General features: G+C 48.1%; 1 protein-coding gene across 1 annotated transcript; it reads left to right on the plus strand.

The window, feature by feature from the left end:
• Positions 1-988: 988 nt before the first annotated feature.
• Positions 989-18,099, plus strand: LOC311125493 (choline/ethanolamine transporter flvcr2b-like; the record flags this gene model as incomplete). The annotated part of the gene is made up of 3 exons (XM_084199539.1): positions 989-2,223; positions 14,589-14,730; positions 17,959-18,099. Coding segments are annotated over exons 1-3 (865 nt in total), but the record flags the coding sequence as incomplete, so codon positions are not given.
• Positions 18,100-21,381: the final 3,282 nt, after the last annotated feature.

A 21,381-nucleotide genomic window follows, 5' to 3' on the forward strand; every position in this document is an offset into this window, starting at 1 on the left:
ATGAGGTTGTGTGTCAGTTGTTCTAGATTTGACCTTTTTAAATATTTGAAGTAACGCTGAACTGTATCATTGTTCCCACATTTTCAACAGTTTTGTTATTTTAGTGTTGTTGTCCTAAAAACGTGTAATAGTGCAATTGTTTTACTAGAAATACTCAGGATATTATCCCACATCGTATATGATAACGACAGGTTATTTTTGATGGAGGTAGAGGGGCATTGATAAATCGTGCTTTAATGACTCCCTGAAATGGAAAATATTATCGTCGAAACAAACAATGCTGCTTTTCTAGTTTGATACCAACAAATGTATTATCTGCATCATGTAAGTGCTATCTGACAACCAGACAATCACTTTGATAACTAAATCTTAATTTTTGTCTCTATTGTTCATCTATATGGTCGCTAGGTGGCGCTGTGTACCTATAAGTAACGGTAAGGTACAGTAAAGCGTTGTATGCTCCAACATGATTGTTTCTCTTATTGCGCTGTGGCAGGAGGATTTACAATGTCTTTAGTTTACCATAAGTAGTATTGTGATTGTACTTTTTGAATATTTTCTGTTGTATTGAAAAGTATTTTATTTTATTTTATAGCGTCTTACTGTACATTTAGAAATAAAGTTAGAAAAAAAATGGAAATGCAAATAGTGAATTTGAGACTCATGTTTTTAGGCCAAGGCTTGCTTACATTTTCTTGTTAAATATTTTGTTGCATTGTCGAGAAGGAATCTGCAAGTAAACATTTGGTTGGACGGTGTATACCATGTGTATCCTGTACATACGAGTCGACTAATGAATCTTCAAACTAACATGATCAATTCTATTGTAATTCCAGAGCCATATTCCATTCTATTATTGGGCCAGTGGATAGTGCTTTGCGTATCTGTGTTGTATAGCCTGTGCCACCAACCGCAAAAAAATAGCATTTTGGCATGGAGAGTGGAATAACTTTAGACTGTAATACACTCTCAATGGCAAAATGCTATTTTTATATGTATGTCTGAGGGCGGGGGACCAAAGAAGTCGGATGTTCGGGGGCAAGATGTAGCTCCCCCCGGTGTTGTCCAGTGCCACATTTCAACCCAGACGGCGGTGACGTAAAACCGGCGTTTACATCGGACGACGCTGACCTGAGTGACATATAGCCACACGTTATATTTTTAGACACATTTAGGGCTATATAGCTATGTATATTGAGTTCAAACTGCTTGTGAAAGTAGGCTATTGTTTTGTCAACTCCAGCACACGAAGAACGGCAGGAAGTGAGGATATGTAGGCTAACTTGTAATGTAGCAAGGTTTGAGTGTGGTGTCTAAAACCTTTGCGCGAACTTCGAATTATTTCATGGTTTCGCTAACTAACTTCATTTTATCTCAGGGAATGACTTTGCTTTAAAACGACTTTATTTGCTAAAGTGGCATAATCAATAGAAACCGGTGTCAAGTTGTAGTTTGATTGGCGAACTTCGAGAGGTGGTGTAGCTGGCTTGTTTTAAATGTCCCAAAACTACATTTATTTTCCAAAGGTCTGGGAGCGGTCGTAGATAGTCAGGCTACTCTGAACTCTCACTGAAATGTAACAGAAATACGTGTCTGTATTGTATTCACCAGCACGTCTTTGAATAAAACGTAAACTGCAATATGAGCAGCGGAAAACCCTCCTTGGTTGATGGCGAAATCAAAGACAATCAAAATGTGTCGGATTTGGGAAAAAATAAAATAATGTCTGCGGGTGACAGCGAGGAGGTACAACTCACCCGGAACGGCGACGATACAACCCAAACCATCAAACTATACAAACGGCGATGGTTCATCGTGTTGCTATTCAGCTCGTACTCTCTCTGCAACTCGTTTCAATGGATCCAGTACGGAATTATCAACAACATTTTCATGAAGTTCTACGGGGTAGAGTCTTTCACCATAGACTGGATGTCAATGATATACATGTTGACTTACATTCCCTTCATATTCCCAGTCACCTGGCTACTGGATAAGAAGGGTCTCCGTGTTATTGCGCTAGTGGCTACGGCCATGAATTGTGCGGGGACTTGGATCAAGGTGACCAGCGTGAGACCGGACCTGTTCGCGGTCACCATGCTCGGACAGTTCTGCTGTTCCCTGGCGCAGGTGTTTATCCTCGGGATGCCGTCGAAGATCGCCTCGGTGTGGTTCGGATCGGAGGAAGTGTCCACCGCTTGCTCCATCGGGGTCTTTGGAAACCAGGTACGTTATGTAGTCTAAGATCCAATAAGTTGAAAAGTAATTGCAAATATAGCTATTTGATTATGCAATTACAATGTAATTTTGCAATGTGTTATCTGAATGTCCCAGATTACTCCACCCAGGTGTCCATTTGACCCAGTTGCGTATTGCGCATGACTCTCAAGCCACTACTGGTCTATATTGGTCAGTTGGTCATCTCTCATCCTCTGCCCTCAAAAGTGGAAGGTCAATGTCATCACATACAGTGCCTTCAGAAAGTATTCACACCCCTTGACTTTTTCCACATTTTGTTGTGTTACAGGGCTGAATTTAAAATTGATTAAATTGAGATGTTGTGTTACTGGTTTACACACAATAACCCATAATGTCAAAGTGGAATTATGTTTTTAGAAATGTTGACAAATTTAATTAAAAATAAAAAGCTGAAATAAGTATTCAACCCCTTGGTTATGGCAAGCCTAAATAAGTTCAGGAGTAAAAATGTGCTTAATAAGTTGCATGGACTCACTCTGTGTGCAATAATAGTGTTTAATATGATTTTTGAATGACTACCTCATCTCTGTACCCCACACATACAATTATCTGTAAGGTCCCTCAGTCCAGCAGTGACTTTCAAACAGATTCAACCACAAAGACCAGGGAGGTTTTCCAATGCCTCGCAAAGAAGGGCACCTATTGGTAGATGGGTAAAAAAAAAGCACACATTGAATTTCCCTTTGAGCATGGTGAAGTTATTAATTACACTTTAGATGGTGTATCAATACACCCAGTCACTACAAATATACAGGTGTCCTTCCTAACTCAGTTGCTGGAGAGGAAGGAAACCGCTCAGGAGTTTCACCAGGATGCCAATGGTGACTTTAAAACACAGAGTTGAATGTCTGTGATAGGAGAAAACTGAGGATGGATCAACAACATTGTAGTTACTCCACAATACTAACCTAAATTACAGAGTGAAAAGAAGGAAGTCTGTACAGAATAAAAATATTCCAAAACATGCATCCTGTTTGCAATAAGGCACTAAAGTAAAACTGCAAAAAATGTGGCAAAGTAATTACCGTTATGTCCTGAAAACAAAGCGTTATGTTTGAGGCAAATCTAACACATCACTGAGTACCACTTTTAATACTTTCAAGCATGGTGGTGGCTGCATCTTGTTATGGGTATGCTTGTCATCGGCAGGGACTAGGGAGATTTTTTTTAATAATAAGAAATGGAATAGAGCTAAGCACAGGCAAAACTCTAGACAAACCTGGTTGTCTGCTTTCCAACGGACACTGGGAGACAAATTCACCTTTCAGCAGGACAATACCTTAGAACACACTGGAGTTGATTACCAAGACACATGGAATGTTCCTAAGTGGCCTAGTTACAGTTTTGACTTAAAATCGGCTTCAAAATCTATGGCAAGACTTGAAAATGGCCGCCTAGAAATGATTTTAAAAAACAACTTGACAGAGCTTGAAGGCGTGTCGGCCAGCAACGCCTTCACATGGCTGCAGTACGGCATCGTTGGCAACGTCTTCATGCGTTTCTACAACATCGACGAGCTGGCCCTCGATTGGCTCTCCTATGATCTACTTCCTGTCTTACATCCCGCTCATCCTGCCCATCCTCTGGTTGCTAGACAACCGCGGAATTCAGGGACGTGGTGATGGCTGGCGCGGCATCAAGACAGGTAGTGCTAGACCGGACATGTTTCTGCTGATGTTCTTCGGTCAGTTTGTGCTCGGTCGGTACGGTGTTCATCCTGGGGATCCCCTCTGTCCTGGCCTCCACCTGGTTTGGTAAAGTGAGGTCTCCACTGCCTGCTCCACAGGAGTGCTGGGAACACTGCCTGCTCCACAGGAGTGCTGGGAACACTGCCTGCTCCACAGGAGTGCTGGGAACACTGCCTGCTTCACAGGAGTGCGGGGAACACTGCCTGCTCCACAGGAGTGCTGGGAACACTGCCTGCTCCACAGGAGTGCTGGGAACACTGCCTACTCCACAGGAGTGCTGGGAACACTCCCTGCTCCACAGGAGTGCTGGGAATACCGCCTGCTCCACTGGAGTGCCGGGAAACCAGGTTTGTCTGCAACTCTGTCTTCTGTATCTTTTCAACTATAGTGGACTGTCCTAGTAGCAGATGTTGTAGAATAGGTTTTTTTCTTTGAGTGAGTGCTATCTGTTTAGCCTACATCCTGAATCATGCCCTGTGCTAGCTGTTTAGCCTACATCCTGAATCATGCCCTGTGCTAGCTGTTTAGCCTACATCCTGAATCATGCCCTGTGCTAGCTGTTTAGCCTACGTCCTGAATCATGCCCTGTGCTAGCTGTTTAGCCTACATCCTGAATCATGCCCTGTGCTAGCTGTTTAGCCTACATCCTGAATCATGCCCCGTGCTATCTGTTTAGCCTACATCCTGAATCATGCCCTGTGCTATCTGTTTAGCCTACATCCTGAATCATGCCCCATGCTATCTGTTTAGCCTACATCCTGAACATGCCCCGTGCTATCTGTTTAGCCTACATCCTGAATCATGCCCTGTGCTATCTGTTTAGCCTACATCCTGAACATGCCCTGTGCTAGCTGTTTAGCCTACATCCTGAATCATGCCCTGTGCTAGCTGTTTAGCCTACATCCTGAACATGCCCTGTGCTAGCTGTTTAGCCTACATCCTGAATCATGCCCTGTGCTAGCTGTTTAGCCTACGTCCTGAATCATGCCCTGTGCTAGCTGTTTAGCCTACGTCCTGAATCATGCCCTGTGCTAGCTGTTTAGCCTACGTCCTGAATCATGCCCTGTGCTAGCTGTTTAGCCTACGTCCTGAATCATGCCCTGTGCTAGCTGTTTAGCCTACATCCTGAATCATGCCCTGTGCTAGCTGTTTAGCGTACATCCTGAATCATGCCCTGTGCTAGCTGGTTAGCCTACGTCCTGAATCATGCCCTGTGCTAGCTGTTTAGCCTACGTCCTGAATCATGCCCTGTGCTAGCTGTTTAGCCTAGATCCTGAATCATGCCCTGGGCTAGCTGTTTAGCCTACATCCTGAATCATGCCCTGTGCTAGCTGTTTAGCCTACATCCTGAATCATGCCTTGTGCTAGCTGTTTAGCCTACATCCTGAATCATGCCCTGGGCTAGCTGTTTAGCCTACATCCTGAATCATGCCCTGTGCTAGCTGTTTAGCCTACGTCCTGAATCATGCCCTGTGCTAGCTGTTTAGCCTACGTCCTGAATCATGCCCTGTGCTAGCTGTTTAGCCTACGTCCTGAATCATGCCCTGTGCTAGCTGTTTAGCCTACGTCCTGAATCATGCCCTGTGCTAGCTGTTTAGCCTACATCCTGAATCATGCCCTGTGCTAGCTGTTTAGCGTACATCCTGAATCATGCCCTGTGCTAGCTGGTTAGCCTACGTCCTGAATCATGCCCTGTGCTAGCTGTTTAGCCTACGTCCTGAATCATGCCCTGTGCTAGCTGTTTAGCCTAGATCCTGAATCATGCCCTGGGCTAGCTGTTTAGCCTACATCCTGAATCATGCCCTGTGCTAGCTGTTTAGCCTACATCCTGAATCATGCCCTGTGCTAGCTGTTTAGCCTACATCCCGAATCATGCCCTGTGCTAGCTGTTTAGCCTACATCCCGAATCATGCCCTGTGCTAGCTGTTTAGCCTACCCTACTGTGTGGATTCAGCTTGGACACTAAACTCAATCTTTGCCCGACACCTTTGTTGACATACAGTTGTGCAGAATAGGTCATTGTGGCAAAGACTCTGAGAATAGTGTGTTTGTTTGACTCTTTGGACCAAGGGCCAGATGAACACATGCCGCTCAACACTACAGCCCTGTGAGAAACTGTCATTGTTGTATACACATGCCGCTCAACACTACAGCCCTGTGAGAAACTGTCATTGTTGTATACACATGCCGCTCAACACTACAGCCCTGTGAGAAACTGTCATTGTTGTATACACATGCCGCTCAACACTACAGCTCTGTGAGAAACTGTCATTGTTGTATACACATGCCACTCAACACTACAGCTCTGTGAGAAACTGTCATTGTTGTATTCAGCGCTGAGCGCAATCGTCGTCATCGGAACTCACAGTCACTAGCGGGACATTGAGCCCCTAACAGCTCTGTTGCATCCCGCAGTGTGTTATGTTTGGTGTGGCGTTCTTTTATGTTTTTAATTTGTACACTTTTGTTTGTAAACCATCTGTCAATGATGGCTTTACAGTTGCTGCGGGGGGTGTTGGACTGATCTTGTTGATCGTGTACATACCCACTACAAACGGACTAAATTATGAAAACGCTGCTGGCAGTGGAATCCAATACAGCAGAGAGTTCCTACTGCAATGCAACTCAAACACGAATGCCATGGATATCCCAATGGCCCATCTAATCCCTGATTTGTCTGGGAGTCGATTACAAACCCAAATGCAAACGTGGAAAACGCAGGGGGAATCAGACAAAGACTTTTAAAACTTAACACCTTGCTGATCAATGCCCAGTCACTGAGGGGGAAAGCGGATGAGCTGTCAGCGAATCTGCGCTTCCAACACGAATACCGGGAGGCCTGTTTGCTGGCGTTTTCTGAGACTTGGCTGGATGACAGAGTCCCGGACAGGGAAGTGGAGCCGGATGGCTTCACACTGGTCAGAGCGGACCGTGATCGTCACAGGGAAACGTCACTGCGGGGGCATCTGCCTGCTTGTCAGGGACCAGTGGTGTAAATCGATCCTGGTAAGAGAGAGACTCCCGACATTGAACTGCTTTCTGTGTCACTGCGACCCTACTATCTGCCCCGTGAGTTCCCCCAATTGTTTGTTACCCTTGTGTACATTCAACCAAAAGCTAACATAGCAAAGGCATCAGAGATTATTTATAATCTGTCACAGAAACTGGAATCCATCTCCCCCGACGCAAACCCACATTTATTTTAGGGGATTTTAACAACTGTACTTTGCACAAGGTCCTGCGCACGGACCACCAGTATGTGAAATGTCACACTAGGAAAAAAGACTATTGATTTGTGCTATGGGACAATACCACATGCTTTCACTGCCACCACCAGACCTCCTCTTGTGACATCAGACCACAGTGTTGTCTACCTCCGGCCTGCCACCACCAGACCTCCTCTTGTGACATCAGACCACAGTGTTGTCTACCTCTGGTCTGCCACCACCAGACCTCCTCTTGTGACATCAGACCACAGTGTTGTCTACCTCCGGCCTGCCACCACCAGACCTCCTCTTGTGACATCAGACCACAGTGTTGTCTACCTCCGGCCTGCCACCACCAGACCTCCTCTGGGGACATCAGACCACAGTGTTGTCTACCTCCGGCCAACCTACTGTCGGCTCCTGGAGAGGGAGAAACCTACAGTTAAAACTGTCCAGATCTGGACTGACAATAGTATCGCTCGTCTCCAAGGGTGTTTTGACTGGACTATGTGGGAGGTATTTCAGGACAGCTCTGATCTGAATGAACTCCCAGATGTTGTTTCAGACTATGTACACTTCTGTGTTGCGCCGACTAAAACAGAGGAGTTGACGATGACATTCTTCCTCTCCTCAACACGGCCTATAGACATCTAGAGGGTGTTTAAATCCCATGTCAGGGTTCTGTTTTTTGGCTTTTCTTCTGCCTTCAACACAATCCAGCTTTACATTCTGCCACGGAGACTCATAAGGGACTTCTCCTTAGATGGGGGGGCTGGTTTTGTGGCTGTTGGACTTCCTGAGCCAGAGGTCACAGCGGGTCAAAGGGGGGTCCCCACGTTTCAGACATACACACCACCAACACAGGCTCTCCTCAGGGATGTGTTTTTTTCCCCACTGAACATCTTGTACACTAATAGTTGTACTAGTTCCCATCCTGACAGACACCTAGTTCCCATCCTGACAGACACCTAGTTCCCATCCTGACAGACACCTAGTTCCCATCCTGACAGACACCTAGTTCCCATCCTGACAGACACCTCGTTCCCATCCTGACAGACACCTCGTTAAGTTCGCTGATGACGCTGCCCTGATCAGCCTGTTGCATGGTGAAGAGGAACACCGTGGCCCGGTCCTAAACGACTTTGTAGAGTGGTGTGACGAATCACTACTTGGTCCTCAATACCAACAAGACCAAAGAGATGTGCATAGACTTCAGGAAGCGTACAACACCTACCTCGGCAACATCTATCAGAGGTCAGAACGTAGAGATTGTAGAGGAATACAAATATCGGGGTGTCCTCTTGGTCAATAAGCTTCAGTGGAGTGAATGTACAGACCTGATCAACAAAAAGAGTCAACAGAGACTGTACTTTCTCAAAAGCTGGGATCTTTTAATGTTGACTGTACTATACTGACTCTGTTTTACAAATCTTTCATTGAGAATATTTGAACTTTTTGTATTGTTTGGCAATGCCGCTGTCAGCCAGAGAAATGTGCTGAGAAGGATTATCACCATAGCAAGCAAGGTACTTGGAGTCAGACAGACAGGCCTGGATGAGATCTTTAAGATCAGAGCCCTCTGCAAGGCTCACAAAATCATTTTTTTGACCCAAGCCACCCCCTGTAGCCAGACCCAAGCCACCCCCTGTACCCAGACCCAAGCCACCCCCTGTAGCCAGACCCAAGCCACCCCCCTGTACCCAGACCCAAGCCACCCCCCTGAACCCAGACCCAAGCCACCCCCCTGTAGCCAGACCCAAGCCACCCCCCTGTACCCAGACCCAAGCCACCTCCTGTAGCCAGACCCAAGCCACCCCCCTGTACCCAGACCCAAGCCACCCCCCTGTACCCAGACCCAAGCCACCCCCCTGTACCCAGACCCAAGCCACCCCCTGTACCCAGACCCAAGCCACCCCTGTACCCAGACCCAAGCCACCCCCCTGTACCCAGACCCAAGCCACCCCCCTGTACCCAGACCCAAGCCACCCCCCTGTACCCAGACCCAAGCCACCCCCCTGTACCCAGACACAAGCCACCCCCCTGTACCCAGACCCACCCCCTGTACCCAGACCCAAGCCACCCCCCTGTACCCAGACCCAAGCCACCCCCCTGTACCCAGACCCAAGCCACCCCCCTGTACCCAGACCCAAGCCACCCCCCTGTACCCAGACCCAAGCCACCCCCCTGTACCCAGACCCAAGCCACCCCCCTGTACCCAGACCCAAGCCACCCCCCTGTACCCAAACCCAAGCCACCCCCCTGAACCCAGACCCAAGCCACCCCCCTGTACCCAGACCCAAGCCACCCCCCTGAACCCAGACCCAAGCCACCCCCCTGTACCCAGACCCAAGCCACCCCCCTGTACCCAGACCCAAGCCACCCCCCTGTACCCAGACCCAAGCCACCCCCCTGAACCCAGACCCAAGCCACCCCCCTGTACCCAGACCCAAGCCACCCCCTGTACCCAGACCCAAGCCACCCCTGTACCCAGACCCAAGCCACCCCCCTGTACCCAGACCCAAGCCACCCCCTGTAGCCAGACCCAAGCCACCCCCCTGTACCCAGACCCAAGCCACCCCTGTACCCAGACCCAAGCCACCCCTGTACCCAGACCCAAGCCACCCCCCTGAACCCAGACCCAAGCCACCCCCCTGAACCCAGACCCAAGCCACCCCTGTACCCAGACCCAAGCCACCCCCCTGAACCCAGACCCAAGCCACCCCTGTACCCAGACCCAAGCCACCCCCCTGTAGCCAGACCCAAGCCACCCCCCTGTACCCAGACCCAAGCCACCCCTGTACCCAGACCCAAGCCACCCCCCTGTACCCAGACCCAAGCCACCCCCCTGTACCCAGACCCAAGCCACCCCCCTGTACCCAGACCCAAGCCACCCCCCTGTAGCCAGACCCAAGCCACCCCCCTGTACCCAGACCCAAGCCACCCCCCTGTAGCCAGACCCAAGCCACCCCCTGTAGCCAGACCCAAGCCACCCCCTGTAGCCAGACCCAAGCCACCCCCCTGTAGCCAGACCCAAGCCACCCCCCTGTACCCAGACCCAAGCCACCCCCCTGTACCCAGACCCAAGCCACCCCCTGTAGCCAGACCCAAGCCACCCCCTGTAGCCAGACCCAAGCCACCCCCTGTAGCCAGACCCAAGCCACCCCCCTGTACCCAGACCCACCCCCTGTACCCAGACCCAAGCCACCCCCCTGTACCCAGACCCAAGCCACCCCCCTGTACCCAGACCCAAGCCACCCCCCTGTACCCAGACCCAAGCCACCCCCCTGAACCCAGACCCAAGCCACCCCCCTGAACCCAGACCCAAGCCACCCCCCTGTACCCAGACCCAAGCCACCCCCTGTACCCAGACCCAAGCCACCCCTGTACCCAGACCCAAGCCACCCCCCTGTACCCAGACCCAAGCCACCCCCTGTAGCCAGACCCAAGCCACCCCCCTGTACCCAGACCCAAGCCACCCCTGTACCCAGACCCAAGCCACCCCCCTGAACCCAGACCCAAGCCACCCCCCTGAACCCAGACCCAAGCCACCCCCCTGAACCCAGACCCAAGCCACCCCCCTGAACCCAGACCCAAGCCACCCCTGTACCCAGACCCAAGCCACCCCCCTGTAGCCAGACCCAAGCCACCCCCCTGTAGCCAGACCCAAGCCACCCCCCTGTAGCCAGACCCAAGCCACCCCCCTGTACCCAGACCCAAGCCACCCCCCTGTACCCAGATCCAAGCCACCCCCCTGTACCCAGACCCAAGCCACCCCCCTGTAGCCAGACCCAAGCCACCCCCCTGTAGCCAGACCCAAGCCACCCCCCTGAACCCAGACCCAAGCCACCCCCTGTAGCCAGACCCAAGCCACCCCCCTGTAGCCAGACCCAAGCCACCCCCCTGTAGCCAGACCCAAGCCACCCCCCTGTAGCCAGACCCAAGCCACCCCCCTGTAGCCAGACCCAAGCCACCCCCCTGTAGCCAGACCCAAGCCACCCCCCTGTAGCCAGACCCAAGCCACCCCCCTGTACCCAGACCCAAGCCACCCCCCTGTAGCCAGAACCAAGCCACCCCCCTGTAGCCAGACCCAAGCCACCCCCCTGTAGCCAGACCCAAGCCACCCCCCTGTAGCCAGACCCAAGCCACCCCCCTGTAGCCAGACCCAAGCCACCCCCCTGTACCCAGACCCAAGCCACCCCCCTGTAGCCAGACCCAAGCCACCCCCCTGTAGCCAGACCCAAGCCACCCCCTGTAGCCAGACTTTGAACTATTCCCCTCTGGGTGCAGGTATAGGGCAGGAAAAACACAACTAGACAATCATTTGTGCCAGGTGTGATATCCCTCCTAAACAGCTGGGGTTAATGTTCCAATCGGCCCGGTGTGATATCCCTCCTAAACAGCTGGGGTTAATGTTCCAATCGGCCCGGTAAGGCCCGGTGTGATATCCCTCCTAAACAGCTGGGGTTAATGTTCCAATCGGCCCGGTAAGGCCCGGTGTGATATCCCTCCTAAACAGCTGGGGTTAATGTTCCAATCGGCCCGGTAAGGCCCGGTGTGATATCCCTCCTAAACAGCTGGGGTTAATGTTCCAATCGGCCCGGTAAGGCCCGGTGTGATATCCCTCCTAAACAGCTGGGGTTAATGTTCCAATCGGCCCGGTAAGGCCCGGTGTGATATCCCTCCTAAACAGCTGGGGTTAATGTTCCAATCGGCCCGGTAAGGCCCGGTGTGATATCCCTCCTAAACAGCTGGGGTTAATGTTCCAATCGGCCCGGTAAGGCCCGGTGTGATATCCCTCCTAAACAGCTGGGGTTAATGTTCCAATCGGCCCGGTAAGGCCCGGTGTGATATCCCTCCTAAACAGCTGGGGTTAATGTTCCAATCGACCCGGTAAGGCCCGGTGTGATATCCCTCCTAAACAGCTTGGGCTAATGTTCCAATCGACCCGGTAAGGCCCGGTGTGATATCCCTCCTAAACAGCTGGGGTTAATGTTCCAATCGACCCGGTAAGGCCCGGTGTGATATCCCTCCTAAACAGCTGGGGTTAATGTTCCAATCGACCCGGTAAGGCCCGGTGTGATATCCCTCCTAAACAGCTTGGGCTAATGTTCCAATCGGCCCGGTAAGGCCCGGTGTGATATCCCTCCTAAACAGCTGGGGTTAATGTTCCAATCGACCCGGTAAGGCCCGGTGTGATATCCCTCCTAAACAGCTTGGGCTAATGTTCCAATCGACCCGGTAAGGCCTGTAGGTTAGTCTCTTTTTATTGCTATGTAACTGTTATGAATGTTGTATTGTCAATTTGTTTTCTACTGTAAACGCCACTTTAAACGTGCACACGATACTGCAACATAATGTCCCCATGGGGACAATAAAGTCAGTAAAAATAAAGTACCTCTCACCCTATGAGTGTCATGGCCCCAAAGCATGAAGATGTTATCAGAGATCCTGTTTCACTGCACTACAATACAGCACTTCCAACTGCTTTCACACCACGGACTGGGAAGGTGTCCAGCTGATGTCAAACATTTAAACAGTAACCCCGGAAAATGATTACGTTTCAGCCTGTTTTGGTAGGATGGAGTTATGGCCTGCCTGGTGACATCACCAGGTGGTAAATTAGTTAATAGACCAATAAGAAAGAGAGTTCCAAACCTCTCTGCCAATAAAAGCTAGTTTTCAGTTGTCCCCTCCCCACTCAGACCACTCCCAGTATTGCTTGAGGAATCGTTTTTTCGCTAAGAATCTATTTTTGTTTCTTTTTGACAACTTTTTAATTGAAAACATTCATAGTAAGGTATTTAATTGTTACCCAGAAATTATTTCATAAAACAGCTGCATTGGGCCTTTTTTAAGTGGAAGCTAGGATTCACTCCTTAGTCTTTAGTTTTTATTAAGTGGGTAATTTATTTGAATATCAGCTTCACACAGTATTAAAGACTATCAACATTTAAGAGTCAGGCATTTCACAGTTAATACTACAGTCCTCCTGTCCTCCGCTCTTACTTGCTTAAATGTGAACGGAACTGTAAATGTAACTCAAGCTGTGTTTTACTTTTGACCAATCAGATCTTTTGACATCAGATATTTTTCAGAGCTGATCTGATTGGTCAAAATACCAATTTAGTGAAATAAAGATCAGAATTGGGCTGCCTGCCTAAATTCAGCCTTAGTATCCCTGGCGGTCTGTAAAAGCACAGTGGCTAGGAACAACTCCCATGAAGAAGAAACCTAGAGAGGAACCAGGCTCTGAGGGGTGGCCAGTCCCACACTAAGTGATATGTGGAAACTCTAATTTACATATTCCTGTTTTCTCTGAATCCTCCAGTCCATGAGGCTGGCCAGGTGTTTCTCTGGAGCCTCCAGTCCATGAGGCTGGCCAGGTGTTTCTCTGGAGCCTCCAGTCCATAAGGCTGGCCAGGTGTTTCTCTGGAGCCTCCAGTCCATAAGGCTGGCCAGGTGTTTCTCTGGAGCCCACAGTCCATAAGGCTGGCCAGGTGTTTCTCTGGAGCCTCCAGTCCATGAGGCTGGCCAGGTGTTTCTCTGGAGCCTCCAGTCCATGAGGCTGGCCAGGTGTTTCTCTGGAGCCTCCAGTCCATGAGGCTGGCCAGGTGTTTCTCTGGAGCCTCCAGTCCATAAGGCTGGCCAGGTGTTTCTCTGGAGCCTCCAGTCCATAAGGCTGGCCAGGTGTTTCTCTGGAGCCTCCAGTCCATGAGGCTGGCCAGGTGTTTCTCTGGAGCCTCCAGTCCATAAGGCTGGCCAGGTGTTTCTCTGGAGCCTCCAGTCCATAAGGCTGGCCAGGTGTTTCTCTGGAGCATCCAGTCCATGAGGCTGGCCAGGTGTTTCTCTGGAGCCTCCAGTCCATGAGGCTGGCCAGGTGTTTCTCTGGAGCCTCCAGTCCATGAGGCTGGCCAGGTGTTTTTCTGAATCCTCTCTGGTCTTATTAAACAAGCTGCAACATGGCTTCCTCCATTCAACTGGCTGTTCAATGTTTCCACTTAAATCACTTAGTGTGGGACTGGCCACCCCTCAGAGCCTGGTTCCTCTCAAGGTTTCTTCTTCTATGGAGTTTTCCCTAGCCACCGTGCTTCTACATCTGCATTGCTTACCGTTTTGGGTTTTAAGGCCGGGTTTCTGTATAAGCACTTTGTCACATCTGCTGATATAAAAAAAAAAAGGGCTTTATAAATTTGATTTGATCCCTCGTCCTCTGAAGGGATGGGCCAACATGCGTCGTCAGTTAGCCAGTTTGAGACAGGTTGAATTTGTAGTACAGTAAATGAATGCCCTCTGTCTCCGGTCTCTCTGTCTCCGGTCTCTCTGTCTCCGGTCTCTCTGTCTCCAACATTGCATCTCCAATAAGGGTGGTCGTTGTCTCGTCAGTTTTTCTTTTCTTTTTTTTTTAAAGCTTTGCTGTCGGTTTCTTCTCTTCTTCCAGCTGGGTATAGCCATCGGGTTCCTGCTACCTCCCATCCTGGTGCCTAACGTTGAGGACATGGATCTGCTGGCCTATCACATCAGTGTAATGTTCTACATCACAGCAGGAGTTGCTACACTGCTCTTCATACTGGTCGTCATAGGTAACGTGTTTATTATTATATGATGTACTATAAATGTAAACATCAAACTCTTACTAATACATATATAATGCATATATAACCCCTTTACTTTTTCCACATTTTGTTGTGTTAATGTGGGATTCAAATGGATTTTATTTTATTTATCAACGATCTACACAAAAGTGGAAGAAAAATTCTAACATTTGTAAAAGAAAAAACAAAAACACTGAGTCAATACATGTTAGAATTATTACAGCTATGAGTCTTTCTGGGTAAGTCTCTAAGAGCTTTGCACACCTGGATTGTACAGTATTTGCACAATATTCTTTTTTAAATTCTTCAATCTCTGTCAGGTTGGTTGTTGATCATTGCTGACAGCCATTTTCAAGTATTACCATAGATTTTCAAGCCGATGTAAGTCAAAACAGTAACTAGGCTACTCAGGAACATTCAATGCCATCTTGGTAATCAACTCCAGTGTATATTTGGCCTTGTGTTCTAGGTTATTGTCCTTCTGAAAGGTACATTTGTCTCCCAGTGTCTGTTGGAAAGGTTTTCCTCTAGGATTTGTCCTGTGCTTAGCTCTATTCGGTTTCTTTTTATCCTAAAAAAACTCCTTTGTCCTTGCCGTTGACAAGTATATCCATAACATGATGCAGCCATCAATATTCTTCAAAATTTGAAATGGTACTCAGTGATGCATTGGATTTGCCCCAAACTTAACGCTTTTGTATTCAGGACATAAAGTTAATTTCTTTGCCACATTTCTTTTGCAGTATGACTTTAATGACTTATTACAAACAGGATGCATGTTTTGGAATATTTTTATTCTGTAAAGGCTTCCTTCTTTTCACTCTGTCATTTAGGTTAGTATTGTGGAGTAACTACAATGTTGTTGATCCATCCTCAGTTTTCTCCTATCACAGCCCTTCAACTCTGTAACTGTTTTAAAGTCACCATTGGCCTCATGGTGAAATCCCTGAGAGGTTTCCTTCCTCTCCGGCAACTGAGTTAGGAAGGACTAGGGCTGTTACGGTGAACATATTACCGCCACAGAGGCGGTCACGAGTCATGATCACAGTCAAATTCCACGTGACTGTTGAGTCACGGTAACTAGGCTTCTCCAAAACGGCGCTCTGATGCCGCTGATGGTCGTTGGTAGCCTACCAAACTTGCTAACGGCCAGTCGCTAAAGGCCTGGTACTCAGCTCTCTGTTTTCCCTCTAATCACTCTGACATCAATGCAAATGTAATCGAAAATCTAATCAAACACTTCATGAGAGCCCATGAGCTCATGTTGCACAACAGTTTTATGTCATTGCGTGAGAAAACAGAGTGATGGCCTCTATTAAAAAGAGGAGGATCCCATCAGCTTTCTATAGGCTAGACCTACTATATTTATTTCTCAACGTTCCTAATATTTTTAATTTATTTTTAGCAGATGCTCTTATCCAGAGAAAAAATAAAATAATGTATGCACTCACTAACTGTAAGTCGCTCTGGGTAAGAGCGTCTGCTAAATGACAAACAAAAAAAAAGAAAAAAAAAAAAAAAGTTTGGGGAAGCACATTTTCACCATAGAAATACACCTTTTTATAATAAAGCGTTCCATGCATCATTGTATTTGCAGACTTATGTAAGATAGCCTACTGTTCCTTATGTGATGATTTAGATTGGCTAGTCATAGTTTAGGCTAATAATATAACTCAATCACTGTTAGCAAAAAAAGAGCATTCAATGCATGGCTGAGCACGTGAAGAGTAGGGCTATAGGCTCTATCACGGGAAAAATCTGGCCTTTTTTTATAAACACATTTCATGCAATTCTACAACACTTTATATGACTGGAGACGTTAGCAGAATATTGTTTAACACGACAAATGACACGGTAGCCTACTCTGCTGACACTGACCAACAGATCAATGAAAACAACGTTGTCCATTTATAATCGGAGAGAAGGGGAGACGCTAGTAGAATATGACGTCCATCTGAACTGGAGGAGGAAATGATTGTCCAAAAACAAACTTTTAAGTGGCACTGACCCAACAATGATAGAGAGTGAAATATGCGCAGTGCGATGTTGTTCGCTCAATTAAGTTGAGAATTTTGATAACTAAAAGACAGATGAGTATTTTCATTGTCTTCTTTAAACCTTTAGTAGCCTATTTTGAATTATTTTATTGATTTATATACTTGCTTGTTTTGTCACAGAAACTGAAATTAGGAAAACTATGACAATTTTAGCAACCAGGAAATGGCGGAGAGATTTCTGCATTAGTGCATTTTTTAAAATGGATTTATTAGACTTTTTAAAATGTAGATGTTCCAAAAGGTCTGCATCAGTGGCTTGTAGGCTATGCATGGACCCAGGAGATGCTAAATGTGTTTATGTTAATTAACGGTAATCTTTGTAGTGACTGGGTGTATTGACACACCATCCAAAGTGTAATTAATAACTTCACCATGCTCAAAGGGAAATTTAATGTCTGCTTTAAAAAAAAATAGGTGCCCTTCTACCAATAGGTGCCCTTCTTTGCGAGGCTAACGTCCCTGGTTTTTGTGGTTTAAATCTGTGTTTGAAATGTCCTGCTCTACTCAGGGACCGTACAGGTCATTGTATGTGTGGGGTACAGAGATCAGGTAGTCATTCACAAATCATGTTAAACACTATTATTGCACACAAAGTGAGTCCAAACCTATGTGACTTAAGCACATTTTTTTCTCCTGAACTTATTTAGGCTTGCCATAACAATACTTATTGACTCGAGACATTTCAGCTTTTCATTTTTTATTAATTTGTAAACTTTTCTAAAAACATAATTCCACTTTGCCATTATGGGTTATTGTGTTTTTAGGCCAGTGACACAAAATATAAATGTAATCCATTTTAAATTCAGGCTGTAACAACAACAATGTCACGCTCTGGCTCCGGGACTTTGTATTTTGAGCCAGGGTGTGTTCGTTTTGGTTGTGTTTTGTTTGGTTGGGTTGTCATTGGTTGTGTTTTCCTTGTTTGGTCAAATGACTCCCAATCGGAGGTAACGAGTGTCAGCTGTCGGCTCGTTATCTCTGATTGGGAGCCATATTTAAACGTTCTGTGTTCACCTTGTGTTTGTGGGTTTTTGTTCCTGTACAGTCTTTGTCACTGTGGACTTCATGTATCGTCATTTGTTTTGTTGTTTTCGTGTTAGGCTTTAATTAAATAAAGTCATGTTCGCTCAACGCGCTGCGCTTTGGTCTCCCTCATTAGACGATCGTGACAGAAAAACCCACCTAAACCAGACCAAGCAGCGTGTTCAGGAGCCATCGCTGGCAGATCTCCGTGGCAACCTCGACTGGATCAAGCAGCGTGACGAGGAGAGAGGATGGACGTGGGAGGAGATGATTGCGAGTCTGAGAGAGGCCTTGGCCCCGGGGAGGAGAGACCCCCAGAAAATTTTTAGGGGGGGGCTCACGACGTCGGAGCAGCAGGAGGCCGCTATGGAGCGGTCCAGCGGGGTTGCAGAGGAGGCCGCCAGGTTACGGGGGCCACTGGTAGAAGAGGGGATGGAAGGTGTAGAGGCACGGCGAGAGGTACTGGCGTGTGTTGCCAGTCCGGTCCGGCCCGTTCCAGATCCCGGGGTAGAGCCAGTGGTGTGTGTCCCCAGTACGGTCCGGTCTATTCCTGCTCCCCGCACCAAACCTACGGTGTGCGTCGCCAGCCCTGTCCGGCTCGTTCCTGTGCTCCGCACCGAGTCTGTGGTGCGCGTCGCCAGCCCAGCCCGGCCTGTTCCTGCTCCACTCACAAAGCCTACGGTGTGCGTCGCCAGCCCAGCCCGGCCGGTTCCTGCTCCACGCACAAAGCCTACGGTGTGCGTTGCCAGCTCAGCCCGGCCTGTCCCTGCTCCGCGCACAAAGCCTACGGTGTGCGTCGCCAGCCCGACCCGGCCTGTTCCTGCTACTCGCACCAAGCCAGGGGTGCGAGTCGTCAGCCTGTTCCAGCCCGTTCCTGCTACTCGCACCAAGCCAAGGGTGCGAGTCGTCAGCCTGGTCCAGCCTGTTCCTGCTACTCGCACCAAGCCAGGGGTGCGAGTCGTCAGCCTGGTCCAGCCCGTTCCTGCTACTCGCACCAAGCCAAGGGTGCGAGTCGTCAGCCTGGTCCAGCCCATTCCTGCTACTCGCACCAAGCCAAGGGTGCGAGTCGTCAGCCTGGTCCAGCCTGTTCCTGCTACTCGCACCAAGCCAAGGGTGCGAGTCGTCAGCCTGGTCCAGCCCATTCCGGCTCCAAGCACCAAGCCTAGGGTGCGTATCGTCAGCCAGGTCCGGTCCGTTCCTGCCTCACGCGCTAAGCCAGGGGTGCGCGTCGTCTGTCCTGATCCAGCCAGCTTGGTCAGATCGGATCGGAGCCATTACGGGGGGATTGAAGTAGGGTAGTGGTCAAGGCCGGAGCCGGAGCCGCCTCCGAGGAGCAACACCCACCCAGCCCTCCCCTATTTGGGGTTTTGAGGCGCGGTCACAGTCCGCGCCTTTAGGGGGGGGTACTGTCACGCTCTGGCTCCGGGACTTTGTATTTTGAGCCAGGGTGTGTTCGTTTTGGTTGTGTTTTGTTTGGTTGGGTTGTCATTGGTTGTGTTTTCCTTGTTTGGTCAAATGACTCCCAATCGGAGGTAACGAGTGTCAGCTGTCGGCTCGTTATCTCTGATTGGGAGCCATATTTAAACGTTCTGTGTTCACCTTGTGTTTGTGGGTTTTTGTTCCTGTACAGTCTTTGTCACTGTGGACTTCACGTATCGTCATTTGTTTTGTTGTTTTCGTGTTAGGCTTTAATTAAATAAAGTCATGTTCGCTCAACGCGCTGCGCTTTGGTCTCCCTCATTAGACGATCGTGACAAACAAAATGTGGGAAAAAGGGGTGTGAATACTTTCTGAAGGCCCTGTACAACCTGCCTTTAATGTAGCCTAGTGTTCGGATTCTATTTCTAAGTGTATTACCTGTTCATAACACTAACCAGTCTGTGTAATATGCTGGAGGTTTAGTGTGTCACTTTAGCTGATGAGGAAGTAATGTTTAGCCTGTCAGCGATTTCTGACTGTGTGACCTGAAGCTAACTTTAGATTATTAAATTAGACTATTAAATGTTTGCACGCATGTAGTTCTCTTTGGATTAAACCGTCTGCTAAATGGCATATACAATTGTTCAGGATTTTCTTCCTCATTCTTGCTCCTACTTCCCCTTCTGAATCCTCTGGCCTGTATGTCGGGTATGTAAAGTGTGTGTGTGTGTGTGTGTGTGTTGGGTTCGTAGTGTGTGTGTGTGTGTGTGTGTGTGTGTGTGTGTTGGGTTCGTAGTGTGTGTGTGTGTGTGTGTGTGTGTGTTGGGTTCGTAGTGTGTGTGTGTGGGCGCACGGTACGCCTGTCCCCTTGTGACGTAATATAGGACACTCAGGCTTTATCCTGAACAGACGAAACATTGAGAAACAGAATGAGCATTTATAATTCCAGAACTTTCCCTCCAGAGGAGATAGAATAATGTCTGTCATTATGAGAGCATGCTGGAAAGAGGTACTTGTTTAGCATTCTAAACAGTAAACACTTCAATACAGTTTTGGACAACACACCGATTCTTAAGTGTGCCGTCTGACCAAGGAAAGTTACTGGACCGCTTGAGAGCGGAAAAAGGGCTGTGTTCGGTAGGAAGTGACCCGTTACTTCAGACAGGAAATGTGTCAGCACAAAGACCCTCCTCTCACTCTCTTACTTTCTTTCTTTTCACGTCACGTCAACTCTCTCTCTCTCTCTCTCTCAATTCAATTTCAATTTCAATTTCAATTTAAGGGCTTTATTGGCATGGGAAACGTATGTTAACATTGCCAAAGCAAGTGAAGTAGATAGTAAACAAAAGTGAAATAAACAATAAATATTAACAGTAAACATTACACTCAGAAGTTCCAAAAGAATAAAGACATTTCAAATGTCATATTATGTATATATACAGTGTTGTAACAATGTGCAAATAGTTAAAGTACAAATGGGAAAATAAATGAACATAAATATGGGTTGTATTTACAATGGTGTTTGTTCTTCACTGGTTGCCCTTTTCTTGTGGCAACAGGTCACAAATCTTGCAGCTGTGATGGCACACTGTGGTTTTTCACCCAGTAGATAAGGGAGTTTATCAAAATTGGATTTGTTTTCGAATTCTTTGTGGATCGCTGTAATCTGAGGGAAATATGTGTCTCTAATATGGTCATACATTTGGCAGGAGGTTAGGAAGTGCAGCTCAGTTTCCACCTCATTTTGTGGGCAGTGTGCACATAGCCTGTCTTCTCTTGAGAGCCAGGTCTGCCTACGGCGGCCTTTCTCAATAGCAAGGCTATGCTCACTGAGTCTGTACATAGTCAAAGCTTTCCTTAAGTTTGGGTCAGTCACAGTGGTCAGGTATTCTGCCACTGTGTACTCTCTGTTTAGGGCCAAATAGCATTCTAGTTTGCTCTGTTTTTTTGTTTGTTCTTTCCAATGTGTCAAGTAATTCTCTTTTTGTTTTCTCATGATTTGGTTGGGTCTAGTTGTGTTGTTGTTGTTGTTGTCCTGGGGCTGTGTGGGGTCTGTTTGTGTTTGTGAACAGAGCCCCAGGACAAGCTTACTTAGGGGACTCTTCTCCAAGTTCATCTCTCTGTAGGTGATGGCTTTCTT

Source organism: Coregonus lavaretus, assembly GCF_964263955.1.
Source record: "Coregonus lavaretus genome assembly, contig: HAP1_SCAFFOLD_3829, whole genome shotgun sequence".
Lineage (NCBI taxonomy): Eukaryota > Metazoa > Chordata > Actinopteri > Salmoniformes > Salmonidae > Coregonus > Coregonus lavaretus.